This window comes from Polypterus senegalus, chromosome 6, assembly GCF_016835505.1.
Source record: "Polypterus senegalus isolate Bchr_013 chromosome 6, ASM1683550v1, whole genome shotgun sequence".
Classification (NCBI taxonomy): domain Eukaryota; kingdom Metazoa; phylum Chordata; class Cladistia; order Polypteriformes; family Polypteridae; genus Polypterus; species Polypterus senegalus.
This window is the reverse complement of record NC_053159.1, coordinates 98,225,660-98,243,884: the sequence shown is the minus strand read 5'-3', so window position 1 is coordinate 98,243,884 and position 18,225 is coordinate 98,225,660. Positions and strand designations below refer to the sequence as shown.

The 18,225-nt window shown below is 37.6% G+C and overlaps 1 protein-coding gene across 2 annotated transcripts in view; it reads left to right on the top strand.

The window, feature by feature from the left end:
• The window catches only part of clip2 (CAP-GLY domain containing linker protein 2), a 112,933-nt gene that overhangs the window by 73,247 nt on the left and 21,461 nt on the right, over positions 1-18,225 (top strand). For both annotated transcript variants that reach the window (XM_039756633.1, XM_039756632.1), the window contains 3 exons: positions 5,750-6,697; positions 6,933-6,990; positions 10,932-11,015. In XM_039756633.1, coding sequence (XP_039612567.1) covers positions 5,750-6,697; positions 6,933-6,990; positions 10,932-11,015 — 1,090 coding nt within the window. The remainder of the gene's footprint in view (positions 1-5,749; positions 6,698-6,932; positions 6,991-10,931; positions 11,016-18,225) is intronic.

Below are 18,225 nucleotides of genomic sequence, written 5' to 3'. Positions count from 1 at the left end.
AATCCTAACACAAGAAAAAGGCTATTTTTACACAGGGTACTAAATTATTAGAACTAGTCAGAATATCTCACTAAAGATACACAATGTATCTGTGAGAATCTTATAATAGTTTTAGCTATTTTCAAGCAGAAATCAGTCAGCCCGTGAACACTTTGCAATCTGGTGTGTTGCTTGTTCTGTAATGTTTCATTTAGTTTTTATTGATCTTTATTTATTTTAGCGTCCTGATTTTAGATTCACACTTGACTATGTGACTTGCAGAGGATTTAAAGTGAAATTCAAATTTTTACCTAAAAGAATTATTTTCAATCAGCGAATTGGTGCAAATGTTACCTCCGTTGCCTCACAACTTCAGAAATACAGTATACTAGATATGTTCAAATTTTAATATATGTGTAGTCAGCACATTTTCACACTGTCTGTATGACTTTTCTCTTGGGTGCTTCAGTTTTCTCCCACATCCTAAATCATTTATGTTATTATAAATGTGTGAGCATAAGATTTATAGTATCAATAGATTTATACAAATGAAAATGGGTATTGGCATGAGTCTGTTGTGGAATGTTCTTGTGCCCCATTTTGAATTGGCATTGATTCTCCAGAACCCTGCAGTGGAATAAACAGGGAGTAAAATATGCTGATCTGTTTATCAGAATACTATGTACTCCTCACTTCAGCTCAGCATGCATCTACAACCCAAATTACAGTCTATTACTAATTGATAATAACAGATGTTCTTTTCATTACATTAGAACAATTGCTATAAGAACAAGCCATTCAGCCCATCAAGCCCATTCTTTTCATTTAGATTATCCAAAAGGACATCACGTCAAGATTCCAAAAGTCCCTAAAGTCCTGGGACCTCATGTATAAACGGTGCCTACACACAGAAATGTTGCGTAAGAAAGTTTCCACGTTCAAATCGCGATGTATAAAACCTACACTTGGTGTAAAGCCACACACTTTTCCACGGTACCTTGTACCCTGTCATATGCAAGTTTTCTGCTCGGTTTTGCAGACTGGCAGCACCCAGCGTCAAAGCAGTGCTACTGTTCCTATGTGGTTACCCTTTATTTCTTAGAACCACATTCCTGACGCGGCTTAATAAATACACTGAAACTAACCGCATATTGTTTATTAGTGCAATGCATCTGATTGTAATTAACCTGTAACAATATAATGGTCCAGGGAACAGCCATAGTATTCCAAATACCATAACTGCTTTAGGGCGGCACGGTGGCACAGTGGTAGCGCTGCTGCCTCGCAGTTAGGAGACCTGGGTTCGCTTCCTGGGTCCTCGCTGCGTGGAGTTTGCATGTTCTCCCCGTGTCTGCGTGGGTTTCCTCCGGGCGCTCGGTTTCCTCCCACAATCCAAAGACATGCAGGTTAGGTGGATTGGCGATTCTAAATTGGCCCTAGTGTGTGCTTGGTGTGTGGGTGTGTTTGTGTGTGTCCTGCGGTGGGTTGGCACCCTGCCCAGGATTGGTTCCTGCCTTGTGCCCTGTGTTGGTTGGGATTGGCTCCAGCAGACCCCCATGACCCTGTATTTGGATTCAGCGGGTTAGAAAATGGATGGATGGATAACTGCTTTAGCGTTGTAAATCTCACTGCACCTTTTTTTTCTTTCTTTCAGCTGCTTCCGTTAAGGGTTGCCACAACAGATCATCTTTTTCCATATTACTCTCACTGCACCACTCGGAGTATTTATATCACTGTATCTGAGTGGGGAATCACAGCAGCAGCTGATCGGAAAGAGAATTATCGGTATACAGCATCAAGCTCACTCTGCCTCAGCCACGGCAAAACGTTTCAAAGTCTTTCCTGTATGGACCTTGCGGTTCAGAAACAGTTTCATCCCAAGAACTATAAACACACTCAATCAAGTGCTCCTTGTAGAACTGTTTGTACTTATAAGTACAATACCCCACTGTAAACTTCCACTACAGTTATAATATTGCACAACCTGCGCCACTTTATAAAGCACTTATTTACATATGATGACAATATCATTTTTAAGATGAAATGCAGCAAAATATGTTGATTATATTATACAGATATAACTTTAACTTCATTTAAATAATCTGTATTGTTAATAATTAAACATGTGAGGACATGGTGCCGCAGCACTAGCAAGCTCACGGATTGTTCCTGCTTTGCGCTGTATATTTGCTGAGGATGGCGCGACAGTGGAAGGATAGACGGATAGAATAATTAAACATGTACTATGAAGATATTTCAATGTTCCTTAAAAGTTTTGAAGGATCGTCGTTGTAAGCTTACAGATGGCTTAATTTCTATTACAGAGCTGATTGTGTGGCGATTGGGTATTTGGAGAAAGAAAAGTAAGGACAGGTATTGGAGGATAGTATGTTTGAAAGAGACAGTACTGCTACAATAATTTCATCGAAGGTCGCACACAATCACGCACCGTGTTCCCCTGTTTAATAACATGTTTTAACTCCTATCATCATGAAAAAGATATCACGTATACATCTCAGTATTTTAATTATTCTGAGAGCTGTAATATCACGAAAGTAATGGATTCTGTGTCCTGTCGGAGAAAGAGAAAGAACGGAAGCACGTAGTGATTCACACACATAGAGCACATTGAAGATCAAATACAAAACAAAGCATTTAACAGGCTACTTTAGTTACGATGGGATTTGAGAAACTAGTAAATTAAATGATTTTAAGATGAAGTTTATGTTCTACTTTAATGACAAAATAAACTACGTGATTAAAGTGGATATTTCGAGATTGAAGTTAACATTTCATGCTTTTTTCCTACTCTGTGCCTTTTTTTCTCACTGTACTCTAATAAGCTTCCATACAACACTCAGACGGTGGGCTACGTCTCGCCTTTTCACGGCGACTTTGATATGTGACAACTTCTTTTTTATGTCGGACACTGTGCGACTTTGTGAACTTGAGCTTGTTTCTCCAACACGCTATGTCACTTGATCAACTTCCTTTTGTTGATTATACCACTGTATAAACCAACAAATAATACGTTCTTCTTTGCCTCCACTTGGTATTCGCTGAAATTCTTATATTTTCCCTCTTGCTTTTGTTATTGCCTTTTCACAGAATGGGAAGCTTAAGGTCTATTTATATTGATTTGCATATTCAAAGAGGCGTAATTCTGGGAGGAGACGGGGCGGGACAAGAAGGCGCGTGCACGTACGTTAGTTTTCACGCTGATCGGGATTTATGTAGCGGAAGAACACGGAGGTTGGAGTACGCACAGATTCCTGCATCTGGAATTTTCTGTACGTAAGCACATTTCGGCTTTTGTGCTTACGTCATGTTATAGTGCGAATTCTGCGCACGGCATTATGCATGAGGCCCCTGCTCTTTACTTGTGTCTATGGTTCTTTGTATGAAGCAAAACCTTGTAATATTTAGGTAAAATATGTCCTTAACAAGTTTCCAGCAGTGTTCCCTTGTGTTTTGATGCATAATTGATTCTCAAATAACAGCTGGCATCCACTTTACTAATTCTTTTCATGAGTTTAAACTCTTTGATCGTGTCACCTCTTAATCTCTGTTTACTTCAATTCTATGTTGGCAAAATCCATGGAGAAAAAAGATAAATGTACTGAAAGTGACAACGTAAAAAAAAAAATATATATATAAAAATAAGATAATCACATCAATACAAACATACAGTATAAGCATTACAGCAACCACCAACAGCCTCCAAGGAACTAATTCAACAAAAACTCAGTTGCACACATTCAGCAGAGCAAGGTTTTAGGTTGATACATCAACTTTTAATTAGTGCAACATATAAGATGAAGACTACATCTTTTAACGGCTACTGTAAACAAAGTTAGAATAGCCAGAATTTGTATAGTTCAGGTGGCATAACTGGGTATAGCTGACAACTAATAGTGTGTATTCAGTCTTTCACTCTCTCTGAGGATTTATTTCATTCCCACAGTCCCCATGTCTGTCTGAATGATTTAATAATCATGCCAGTGCTTTTTATGTTTAATATATATTATGGTTTGTTTTTTTTTTTTGTTTGTTTTTGCATGAGGCATAGTTTGCCTGACTTCTTATATGCATTGCAGCTTCATGATGGGATTAGTGTACTTTTCATAATGTGCAGCATCCAAACATGGAATTTATTCACATGACCAAAAAGCTCAATTTTGGTCTCATTAGACCATTGAACCTTTTTTCTGGCCAACTTTAGAGTCTGTCATATGCTTTCTGGCAAACTATTGTCGACTTGCTATGTGTGCTTTTTCTCTTTGCCACTCCCCCATAAAGCTGTGACTGGCAAAGCACACAGGTACCAGTTGTTGTATACACAGTCTCAGCCACTGTGGCTTATAATTCCTTTAGAGTTCTCATATTTTAATAGCCTCCCACACTAGTCTTCGTTTTGCATGATCACTCAGTTTCTGTGGACAGCCTGCTTTAGGCCGATTTCCAGCTGTGCCATGCTCTCTCCATTTCATAATTACTGATTTAACTGATTCGGTGATTTGGATAGTTTCTTGTCTCCATCCCCTGACTTGTACTTTTCAGTCACCTTTTGACAGAGTTGCTTGGTGTGTTCTTCTGGCTTCATTGCGTGGGTTAAACCCTGATACTGACTCAACACAAATTGGTCCTTCCACATAAAAAGGAAAACTGTACAAATTGTAAAGAAAAACAGGTTTTACTGAAAACAGGAAGCTTGTATTTATTTTCTGTATTGTGGATGCCGTCATTTCTAAAGATTTTGGTCTACTCTGGTACTTGTCTTTCTTAACTAAAGGTTTTATGGCTCCTTTCCCTACAATGCCACTTTTGTGGATTTTGTAGAGTGTGGAAAATATCCACATTGTGGGCCTGAAAACAGGCTGAAGCCTTCCTATAGAGCTGGGTGGTCAGATTGCCTGGAAAGAGGCTAATTCTAGGCTGGCTGAGAAGGCCTGGCCTGAATTGACTTGTGAATCCTCTAAAAGGGCTCACACTCCCTTTTCACTATAGGAGTACACTTGAATCAAGATAGTATAGATTCTATATTCACTCATTATATTTTTAAACATTACTTAATATGCCAAAAGCAGATGTAAAGTAAATGAGTGAGAAAATTATACCATAAAACCTGGATGTTTAGCTAGTCTCTTAGACAGTATTGACCTATGCACCCAATATACATTGGTGTTCAGGTGGTTCTCAGCTCTTGTGGTTATGCTTCTGTAGCTCAGGTGTCTGATGGCATAAAGGTTACTTGTTGGCTGTGTGTTTCTTGTTATTGTCAGTTCTTTGCGTGACCTTAAAAAGCTGGTCTAAGGTGTGTTTCTGCTCCAGAGATGGTGCACTTGTCTCCTTTCATTGTGTTATTTATGAGCTGTTTGGATCCAAAGTGTGCTTCTGACATGAGGCTTCGCTAGCTAATTGTTAAGCATTACCTTGATTAACATTTTGTCCACTACAGTTCATGTGTAAATACCCAACGCTGATTTCTGTACTTTTTTGGTCAGGAGAGATGGTGATTTAAGAAACAGACTGGAGGTAACATCAATATTTACAATGTATATTGCAGAGATCAAAGATCATGGCATTGCAGTTACAACTCTCACCTGCTTGTCATCTTCATGCCTCACTGTTGCATGATTCGTGGGAATCTTTGTATTATTGGCTTGATTTAAATTACATTTCGACTGCACAGTTATAGTGGAAAAATTTGGCAAGCACAGTATACCCTTTAGGAAAAACTGTGAACTGACAGACTTCAATTTACTTTCAGCAAACCACAGTGGAGGAGAAAAGCAGGATCATGCAGTTGGAAGAAGAACTAACCTTGAGGAGGGCAGAAATTACTGACTTACAGCAGAGGCTTCAGAGTCCTAATCCTTCTGAGGCAGGTGTTTTCAGCCCAGGGCTCAATACAGAGACGTTTTTGCTACGGGAGCAGCTGCTGGCAGCAGACCGTGAGCATCATAAGGTGAGCAGCCAACTGAAGGAGAAATACGAGACTGCCCTGAGTAGTCAACAGCAGGACATTGACAAATTTAAGGCGATAACAGAGAAGCAAGCGCAAGAAATTCAGGATCTGAAGCAAAAGTTGCAGCAAGCCACCAAAGAAAACATGGAGATGATGGACAACTGGAAGTCCAAGCTGGACAGCCTTGTAACAGACCACCAGAAGTCTTTGGAAGATCTAAAGCTCTCCCTAACCTCTGATGGCACAGGATCCCAGCACAAAGAGGTTGTGGAGCTCAAGGCATCCTTGGAAAGCTTGAAAATGGAACACCAGTTGGAGCTGGAAAACCTAAAGGCCAAGCACGAAATTGAGATGGCAGTTCACATTAAGGAGAAGGAAGATCACAAAGCGAAGTGTCTGGAAGCCAGGGAGGAAGTAGCTGAGCTTAATGAGAACTGGAAAAAGCAACTGGAAGCCAAGACAAGCCAGCATTTGCTGGAAGTAAAAGACCTTACTGAAAAACTGCAGAAATCAGAGCTAAAGCTTACCGATTTGGAGAAGTTGCATTCAGAGTGCAAAGATCAGTCTGAAGCCATCGGTTTCTTAAAGGAGCAGATTGCTCTAGCCGAAAAAAAAATGGTTGACTATGAGGCCCTACAGAGTGCAGAGGAACAAAGTAAACAAGAGATCAGAACTCTCCAGGAGAAGCTGCGGGTAGCAGACAACAGGCTACAGGCTTCGGAGGCTAATCATGTTCCAAAAGATGCAAATGTAAGTTTTACAGGTTGATTTATTCGATAATACAAAAAGAAAATGATCTGAAATGTTTTGTAAAATTAAAGTTGTCTGATTAGTCAATATTTTCAGTCAATTATAAAAATTAAATTTAACTTTAGCGTAGATTATTTCCTTCTACCAGATGGAACCGTTCTGAAAATTCAGGCCACAAGAAATAAATAAGCCTGTCTAGTTACACAGAGAAATCTAATGTATTTTTGTCTTGCAGGTAATTGAAAATAATGATATCTCTGAAGAGAAGATTAAAATGAAACAGAATGTTGAAGGTAAATCTGCATAATAGCCCTGCACACGCTTAGACTTGCTTAACAGTGTACATGGCATAGGAAAATGAAAAAATTATTCATATGAACTTGAGAGTCTGATTTGTTGCAGAGCCATAATAACTTGAGTCTTGCACTGCATTATTCCTAGTTTTAAGTAATAAAAGACTGAGGATATGGTATGTTCATACAGTAATTCACTTTGTATCATCTCATCCCATTTGTATGATTATATTTTTTTTGGATCAGACATTCTAATTTAATACTGAAAGTATCGGGTCATGATTACAGGGGAAAAACTAGTTTTGCTTAATTTCTGTGCATTTTTTTAGAAAAAACTATAGTATAGTACTGCACATCTAGACAAAGATTTCCCGTCATAACTTTTACAATCAATATAAAACCAATATGAACTTCTGGTGATCTGGATGGCCTAGCTTGATTTTGGCTCCTTGTTCATATTTCATTGAAGCCACCAAAGTCCATTGACTGCCTGCTTGCTATAACTACATGTTGTCTCACTGTGTTGAGGAACTATAAGTTCAGTTTTAAGAACCCTTCTTAGCTTTATTAACTTAAGTGGGGACTCTAATGTCCACGACACGACACAAGGTAGCAATGCCGATTTCAAACAGACACTTCAAGGAAAAAAAGACCATGTTCATTTTTACTTCAGCTCCCAAAATGCGTGATTCAGCTCAATGGCATTTCAAAAGCAACATAACAGATTTCAAAAGAGATTTCATCAGTAATTTTAGAGTGTGTTAAAGTGTCATCCTGTCTATAATCAAAATGCTTTTCTTTACTTAGAAGGTATTTTGGTCTTCTATTTTTTTTATTGTTGCATCATTCACACCAAAAATAAGAATCATCAGACATTTCTAGCTATGATATATACTTCTGTCCAAAGTATTATTTTAGGTAACATAGATTTTCATTTAGGGGAAAACATATCCAAAGGGCCTAAGTCAAGACTGGATTTTTCTCAATTGGTAATCAGGAAAAACATACAAAATATGGTGTCAAAATGTAGTAAGCAGACATCAAAATCTAGAAAATTAAAAAACAAATCCGTGCCTAATATCAAGCAATATAAAGTAGAACCAACACATTTACTGTAAAAGCTGGAGATTGCCAAGATGGTTACTGTCACCACATGATATTATTTGCATTTTGCCATCTGGATGTGCTTGAGATATGCTAAACCTATACCATAGGTTTACACCAAAAATTGTTGAAAATGTTACCATAGCATAATAATTATAATAAGCTAAAATAATAAGAACACATCCTGCAGTTTGTAGAAAGAAGGCTGCAATAGTGGACTTTTAGCTGTAAGAGCAAAAAATGGATTACAAAATAGACAAAGAACACTTGCATGCTTATGTAATTTGTTTGCTTAAATGCTTCTTTTATACACACTTGTATACTTAGCGTAACTTTAAACTAAATAACATTGTGTTCATAAGAATGCTTTGAAATGACTTTTTTTTTTTTGTCCAGTACCTTTTGATTCATTGGCATAAGAAAACCCCCACATATTATATACCGTTTGACTCGTCTAGTTATGCAAAATGTCAAGGCTTTTAGGGTTCTCCCCCGTTTTTGGCCCTCTAGACCCAAAACCCCCTCATTTTTAGGCCACTTTCAAACCATATTTTGTGCAGGAAAATACACCCTTATAATAAATAATTAACCAATAGTTGTCTCCAACAAGAATGATCAGAAGGACTTGAAGCTGTGCATGCTACTTCAAACGACTGTAGGGATTCACCCCCGATTTTGATACAAGGGATTAAAGTTACCATTTTTCACAAAAGTTTGAACAAATAGGGATCAGTAATATAGGCATGTGGAGTGTCGTTTTATGCTATTTCAAGGTTTCTGATCACAAATAACATAATATTTTTGATATCTGATTTTTTACCAGTGGTCATAGCCCTCTAAGACCCACTCCCAACAGGTTAGAAGTGACAAAAGCATGTGGGGGGTCATTTTAGACTATTTAAAGGTCAATACACTGTAATTAGAAATATGGTGTTATTTTTGATTTTTGATCCTTTAGGAAGGATCTAGCCATCTATGGACCTCTATCAGGCAATGAAAAATGACAAATGTCTATTACAATCAAGAATATTTACACGTTAAACATTTTAGCTGAAGTACACATTTTAATATTTCAGATATTTGACACACCTTTAATTGTTTATTATTTACTTCTACTTCTTATGAACATCCCGAATTAGGGCAGCTCACGTTAATTCAGACTTTTATAAGCAGAAAATACTTCTTTGTACACAATATTTTGAGTAAACATTTAGTTGTCAGTGAGATTTTATTTTCATTGCTTTTCTGTTTCAAGAACTTTTACTTTAGCTTTTTGCTCTCAAGGTTTCTCTAGACCAAATAACATATGCCTGGTTATGAGCTAGCATTTCCTTCTTCTTCATCATCACTTGGCAAGCTTTAGATATTTTTGGTATTTATTTATCTTTGCCAGTTTTGGCACATAGATAGATAGATAGATAGATAGATAGATAGATAGATAGATAGATAGATAGATAGATAGATAGATAGATAGATAGATAGATAGATAGATACTTTATTATGTGAATTTCCCCTTGGGATTAATAAAGTATCTATCTATCTATCTATCTATCTATCTATCTATCTATCTATCTATCTATGTGCCAAAACTGGCAAAGATAAATAAATACCAAAAATATCTAAAGCTTGCCAAGCGATGATGAAGAAGAAGGAAATGCTAGCTCACTGAAATGTAGTATGAAATTAATTCAGTAATATCATTATAATCACACAGATCTGCGTCAGCATGTGTTCTTTATGTAACCTGTACCGGCAAGGGCTTTTATAGAAAGCATATATAGTATTTCTTACTCTTTGCAACCTCTGTTGGCTTGCTTTACATATCGTTGTGGTTTAGTTGCTAGTTAATGAAAACAAGGGTACTGAATCTTAATAAATATGTAAATATATAAATACCAGTAACTATGCACTGCACAATAATGTGCAGTGAATACACTTGACTTGAGCATTCATAGTTTTCATACTATTTCTCTGTACGTTTAGCATTTGTTTGCTCAGAGGTTGATGCGCTTGCTGCTTCCTGAGCAGCTCTTCTTTCCTCCATCCTAGCGGCCTGCTTCTTCTCTTCTTTTATCGGCATCTTTTCGCATTAAAACTGATTAAGTCAGTGTTTGTGTTGCAATTACTTAGTACGTTTTCCTTAATTTTTTACTTAAGCTGGCACTCAAGTCTTCAATCTTCCTCAAGAATAATTTAAGATATGAAGAGGTAGGAGAAGTGATTGTGAAGGTGGTAGGGATGAGAACGGCACCTGTACAGTTGATTCTACAATAAAATAAAAAGAGGAATAACCTTGGAGGTCAATCATCACCCCAAAGGCGGACAGTAGACGTCACATAGTATATGTGTACCAAATTTCAGGTCAATAGGTGAAACAGTTTGCTAGCTACAGGTGATTTAAAATCCTGGACAGACAAACGAACAGCCGTGTTAGCATATTATATATAAAGATATGGAGTGAAAACCTAGAGCCACTGTGGCCTTCAAGAATCTGAGTAACACTCCTGATATAGTCTTCCTTGCCCTTTGTTGCCCCTTACCGAAGCTGTAACAAAGTGTAAATAAAAGTTGCTTGTAGTGTTTTAAGTTGCTTTAATGTTTATGCTAATTCAGTATCAAGCAGATATGAAAATATTTAAGTTAGAAATGAATGGAAATAAGTAGTAGCATGGTTTAAATAACCTTAAACCAGTGAAAATATTGAGGTTCCTGAATATTTTCATTATTCCTTATTACAGTAAGCCTTGAATCCTTTGTTAGAGTGCCCTTAACATAAATAATAATAATCAAAATAATAATATTGTTATATAAATAAACATATTGTTATCTTTCCACAGATCTTATGGAAAAGCTTTTGAAAAAAGAAAAAGAAGTCTCATCAATGTCTTCACTGATTGATGTTCTGAAGTCTCAAGTGACTTGTAAGTTCTGGAGGTGTGGAGGGACATTCTCTTTGCTGCCTGTTGTTTCCGTTTATCTGTTCTTCTCAAGTGGATTTTCATTTTAATTTAGGATGCTGCAGCTCTGTTACTTTATGAAGTGAATCATGTTTAGGTCTAGAAGCCAAACAGTTGCTGTGTTGCTTTTAGATTAACCATGACTATATATTTATGCAAATTGTTTTTAATCACTGAATCACTGACCAAACAAATGCTTGTTTGTGGCTTTGAAGTGGGTTTATTTATCTGCATGTTTGATGAGCCAAGACAGTGATCAGCTTTTGAGGTAGCTAAAGTATGATGTTACAGTCTGATCATGTAAAATATCAACTGAAATTTTAATATTAAGTCATCCTCAAATTGTTGCATTTTTGTTGTTTATCTCCTGCAAATCTCCACAGATTAAAATTGCACTCTCACCTGATGAATCTTAGAGGCTCTCCACTTCTTTGAAAATTGTATGGTTTTGTGTTGTCTTTTGGCTGTCTTACATTTTAGCTGATAAGATCTGTTTAAGTATGCTATTTAAAGTTGCCAGGAAGTTTGGTTAATTGTGTAACAATGTAACAAGCATTTATGTATGTTACATAATTAAATTGTATTTTTTTTTAAATTAGTTAATTAGAACACTCTAGAATAGAATAGGCCATTCGGCCCAACAAAGTTCGCCAGTCCTATTCACTTATTTCTTCCAAAACAACATCAAGTTTTGAAAGTCCTTAAAGTCTTACTGTGTACCACACTACTTGGTAGCTTATTCCAAGTGTCTATCGTTCTTTGTGTAAAGAAAAACTTCCTAATGTTTGTGCGAAATTTACCCTTAACAAGTTTCCAACTGTGCCCCCGTATTCTTGATGAGCTCATTTTAAAATAACCGTCTCAATTCACTGTACTAATTCCCTTCATAATTTTAAACACTTCAGCCATGTCACATCATGTCACATTGTCTTTTTAAACTGTAAAGGCTCAGCTCTTTTAATCTTTCCTTATAATTTAGCCCCTGTAGCCCTGGAATCAGCCTAGTCGCTCTTCTCTGGAGTTTTTCTAGCGCTGCTATGTCTTTTTGTAGCCTGGAGACCAAAATGGCACACAGTACTCCAGATGAGGCCTCACCAGTGCGTTATAAAGCTTGAGCAGAACCTCCTCGGACTTGTAACTCACACATCGTGCTATATAACCTAACCTTCTGCTAGCCTTCTTAATAGCTTTTGAACACTGTCGGGAACTCGATAGCTTAGAGTCAACTATGACTCCTAAATCCCTCTAATAAGGTGTACTCTCGATTTTCTGACTGCCCATTGTGTATTCAAACCTAACATTTTTACTTCCTATGTGTAATACTTTACATTTACTGACATTAAATTTCATCTGCCACAAATCTGCCCAAGCCTGTATGCTATCCAAGTCCTTCTATAATGATATAACGGGTTCCAAATTTCCTGCTAATCCACCTATCTTAGTATCATCTGCAAACTTTACCAGTTTGTTACTTATATTCCTATCTAAATCATTTATATATATTAAAAATAGCAGCGGCCCTAGCACGGACCCCTGTGGAACACCACTCTTAACATCGGCCAGTTCTGATGAGGTTCCTCGCACCATCACCCTCTGCTTCCTGTGTCTGAGCCAATTCTGCACCCATCTAAAAACATCACCCTGAACTCCCACTTCTTTTAACTTGATGGCCAACCTCTCATGTGGCACCTTATCAAATGCTTTCTGAAAGTCAAGATAAACAATATCATAAACTCCACTTTGATCGTATCCTTTTGTTGCCTCCTCATAGAATTCCAGCATGTTAGTAAAACACGACCTCCCTCTTCTGAACCCATGCTGACTGTTCAGAATAACTCCTGTCCTTGCCAGGTGTTCCTCAATCTTATCCTTAATAATTCCTTCCATTGATTTTCCTGTGGTGCATGTTAAGTTTACTGGCCTATAGTTGCTTGTATCTGCCCAGTCACCCTTTTTATATAATGGGATGATATTTGCCATTTTCCAGTCCTTTAGAATCTCCCCAGTGCAAAGTGACTTCCTAAAAATATGTGTCAAGGGTTTATATACAGTATGTACTCACTAGCCTCCTTAAAAAAGTTTGTAAGGCTTTTATCATCATCATGATTTTCATTTTGCTTTTTGACAACATTTCTGGTTATTTAATTTAATGATTACTAATGAGCACATTAGTGGCTCTGGTGCTGGACTAGCTGCACCCTTTCAGCATTCAGTACTGTTTGTCCAGGTGTCTGCTCTGCTTATTGTTAAATGTCATTATTATGATACAATTAGGAGAGACAACTACACAAAAACTGCAGTGAGCTGGTGCCCTGCCCGGGGTTTGTGTCCTGCCTTGCGCCTTGTGTTGGCTGTTATTGGCTCCAGCAGACCCCCGTGACCCAGTAGTTAGGATATAGCAGGTTGGATAATGGATGGATGAACTACACAAAAAATGGCACATTAATAGGAAAACAACTTGGATGTTTAAACTTATAGCAAAATACATATTTATGAATGTCTTAAAATGTAAAATACACACTTTACTGTTTTTACATGCAAAAATAAGGGACAATTTTAAATTAGCTAATTAATGGGATCAATTAGAGGTAAAATGACTGACTGATTGTGAAGTTAATTAGAAGAAAAATGTATCGCCACATGGAGTCTCTGGGACTGAGCTTTAGAACCACTGGCCTAAAATATAGAAAAACAAAACCTTTATTTAAAAAGAACTGCACCCGCTTAATTATTCTTAATGTACAGTATGTGTGTTCAAACCTAACTCCATTTGATATTTATTTTATATTTTTTGAACGGAGGTGCAGTATTTAGTACTCCAGATAATCTCTGTATTTGTTGAGTTTATTTGCTCTACCTGTATCTGTGTGGGTTTATTTTAGATAGTTCAGATTTCTCCTACATTCTACAGACGGGCATGTTATATCTTAGTTTATAAACCTGGTCTGATAATACTGTATGTGACTGTATGTGCTTTTTTCTCAGAGGCATTTTGATATTGTCTGCTCATTTTCAACATTGTAATTGAAAAACAAGATGTAAATGTTGATGAATATTTAGGTTGAGACCACCTCTTGTGTAACTCTTAACTGTCAAAGTTAATTTTTTTACCAATCAAAAACAAAAACTGAAATATTAACAAAAAAAAACAAGCACACAATACACAATAAAAAACTGTGTAACCTACCGGTCCTGTATGGGCCATCCTTAGCTTTCCAGTTTTCCTATTCAATATCATTATTGGCTACACACTATGACTTACTTATAGTCACCACCAACATAATTTTCTCACACCTTCATCCTTCTCTACTCTGTGGAAAGGATGAACACTTTTCTACCCTTTTAGAGAGCTGTTTTCCTCCTTTTCAAATCTTTTATTCTGAAGCAGGGTTAGTCATTTAAACATCACCTAGTGTTTACTTCAGGACACCCACTTGGTTAGAAGTGGTAGACCTTGATGTCCTGAGACAGCTGAATCCTAAATACATCTTAAACAGCCAGGTACTCAGGCCAGCAAGTACCCTGCAGGTCTCCTAAAATGTACTTTCAAGATGCTCTGTTACCATCTCATGTGCCACCTAGCAGGGCCCTAACTGCTTCATGTTAAGCTGTAGAGGCCCTCAAAATGTGCCTAACCTCATTTTCATTTCAATATCTGCAAGAAACTAAAATTGTCATACACCTCCTGACCTCTTAATATTTAAGACACAGTTTTTTTTTCAGAGCCATATACCCACTCTTTAGATTCTGCTCCCCCTTGATAGCCACAGTTATGAACATCAACAGGCTGTAAAAAGCTAGAGGTGCAGGAAAGGCCATGGGTTTGTTAAAGAGAATGGCTCTCTAATTTTGACTGTCTTAGAACTGCCTTCCACACTTCACCTCTGCATACTCATTTTCCTCCCTCATTCCCAATGTCCCAAACTGGAGGAAGTCTCAGTTTTCCACATCAGTTTTGTAGCAGTAAAAATACATATAAGTGCATAGTATGGTTAAATTCCTACTTGCATGTCTGATTAATATGTAAGATGTCTCCACATTCCAGGGCCATGATAAGAATGTACTAAATTTCATAACTTCATGTGTTTTAATATAAAACCATTGCTTCTTCCAGTTTCAACATGGAGTACCAACACCTTTCCGTAGCACCATGACACATTTTTGCAAGTCTTAAGGGGGAACATACTGAAATCTTTGATCAACTAATGATTTGTCCTGGTGCTTTAAGCTTTACAAATCAGCCCAGTTTTTGAATGACTGTCACTGTATCGCTGTTTTAAACAATTCATCATTTACACTTTGACTGTGTTGATGTGTCCTGGCAATCAAAGCTTCATAAGGGACTTTTCTTAAGTCCCCCCACCCTCCAAACACTATGATTGGATGTCACTGTATCGCCATAAAAACAGTACCACAATTAATTTCATGCATCTTCGAGCACTGTATAACACAGAAATCAGCTTAGGTTTCCATTACCACTTGTAATGTGTAGTAAAGGAAGCTATCAGATGTATTGATGGAAATGATTGCTGGGACAGTTTAAAATAGCAAGGATGCCCTTCCTATTTATATTATTAGCCTCTTCTGTCTGTTCCTAAAATGGGCAATAGTATAGTGCCTTTCTTGGTTAGGTGATCAGATCAAAACATTTTTTTTCAGTGTTATCTAACTGATTTTTTAAATTAAAAAAAATCTTTAAGCAACTCTTCAGTATGCCTGATTGGAGATTCTAGTGACTCTACATACCCTCGGTAGATTTAAATTTGACATTAAAAGAACAAGTAACAGCTTTCTTGATTTTTACCAGTATGAACGACGTTCTTAGGTTACACAAATTATATTACAGTTTTCTCAGTACATGTGACAATAATGAGCCTATAAACCTGGAAAGCATTAGAGTCCCGGGAAAGTCGACTGTGCGTGCGATTTCCGTCATGTGTGGCAGGATCAGTTTTGTCGTTTCTCGGTACCCATAGTTTCCCAGCTGAACTTACTCTGATCTCATAATTGAGGGCAGTGTCCTTCATAATAGTGCTGAGCAGTACTGAGCGCATATTCACTAGTGTAGTGTTGTTGCTGTAGTTTTTTTTTTTTAAGGTGTGGCAGAAAAGTAATGAGACTGGCAACACTGCAAGCGATCTGGCAACGCTGTGCTGTTGTCCTTGATAGAGCACGTGTATCAGTACCCTCCCATAGCTCAGTGCGAGTTTCAACTCCTTCCGTTAACTACGTGATTTTGTGACTGCTATTAGCGAAGTTGTGTTTTTGGTTGTGCGTCACGCAAAATGGATCAGCGGAATTTGGAGCAACGTTGTGCCATTAAATTTTGTGTTAAGCTTGGAGAATCGGCAAGTGTGACGTTTGAAAAGTTAAAACAGGCCTATGGGGAACATTCTTTATCCCAAGCTCAAGTTTTTCGCTGGCACAAATCATTTTTGGAAGGCAGAAAACACGTTGAAGATGAACCCCGTTCAGGGAGGCCTTCAACTTCGAAAACCAATGAAAACATCGAACGTGTGAACACTCTTGTGAGATCAGACCGTCGTTTAACATTAAGAATGTTGAGTGAACAATTAAATTTGAACAGATTTACCGTTCATCAAATTTTGACTGAACATTTGCACATGCGAAAGGTCTGTCCCAAAATGGTGCCGAAAAACCTCACAATTGAGCAGAAGGACATTTGAAAAAACAAGTGTCTTGATCTTCTTGACAGAATCGCTAATGAGCAAGATTTCTTTAGTCGTGTGATCACAGGTGATGAATCATGGATTTTTGAATCGTACGATCCTGAGACCAAGAGGCAAAGTCAGGAGTGGCACACTGCAAACTCTCCTCGACCAAAGAAAGCTCGAATGAGCAAATCGAAGATCAAATCAATGCTGATTTGTTTTTTTGACAAAAGGGGAATCGTCCACAAAGAATTTGTTCCTCCAGGACAAACTGCCAACCAAGTTTTTTATAAAGACGTCCTTGAAAGGCTCAGACAAAGGGTCATTCGCGTGAGACCAGACATTGCAGACAAATGGATGCTCCATCATGACAACGCCCCATGTCACACTGCCCTCTCCATAACAGAATGTTTGACCTCAAAAGGCATTCCTGTGGTTCCCCAGCCCCCTTATTCACCTGACCTCAGTCTGTGTGACTTTTTCCTTTTTCCTAAACTGAAAAATGTCCTCAAAGGACGTCATTTCGGGACTTTAGAAAACATCCAAAAGAGTGTAACGGACATGCTGAATACCATACTGGTTGAAGACTTCCAGCGCTGCTACCAACAGTGGGAACAACGTCTCCATCGGTGTGTAGCTGCCCAAGGGAACTACTTTGAAGGGGATAACATTGATGTTTGAAAAAAATAAAAACTTTGGTAAATAAAAAATCAGTCTCATTACTTTGCTGCCACACCTCGTAGGTCGGTTACAAAACCACAGTGGGGCGCGCTGCTTGTAACATTTGTGTTGTCGACCCGTGCTGTGAAAATCTCTGCTTGGTGCATTTCTGAACTCCGTTGTTTCAATAAATATGTTTACAGTCAGAGAAGTAGACAGTTATAAAACAGAATGTGGCAAGGAATTATGGTTTATAATTATACAGCCTTATGGTTTGAACGATCACTGCTTTACATACTAGTTTGCAGTTTATACCTTTTGTTAATTCGAAGCTGTTGCAAGTGACTGCATCAGGTCTGGCGAACCAAAAACGTGAAAAATAGCTGTGCGTAGTGTTTTTTTTTTTTTTCTTTATTAGCAGAAGACTCCCAATCCCACATACAATATGCAACATAACATATTATATTTGTGCCTTACGTATTATGCACTTTTTTTTGAATTTCACAAATTGTCTTTTCCTCAACGGTTTTGTTTTTTCTTGTTATTTGGGTGAGTAAATTCTTAATATACCAATAACAGTTCACTATTTTTGCTTAAAGTTCATTACAGTACTTGCAGATTACTTTTTTATACTGTATACTTTAAGTTGTTCATGCTTGTCTAATAGGAGAGTAAAAATGCATATTAGCGTTGCTGCATTGCAACTCCTTTGACTTGGGTTCAAAGCATTTGCTGGACAGGGTAATTTATGTAGATCAGGGGTGCCCAATGCGTCGATCGCGATCGACCGGTAGATCACAAAGGTAGTGCAGGTAGATCGCGTTGCATTAAAAAAACATTTT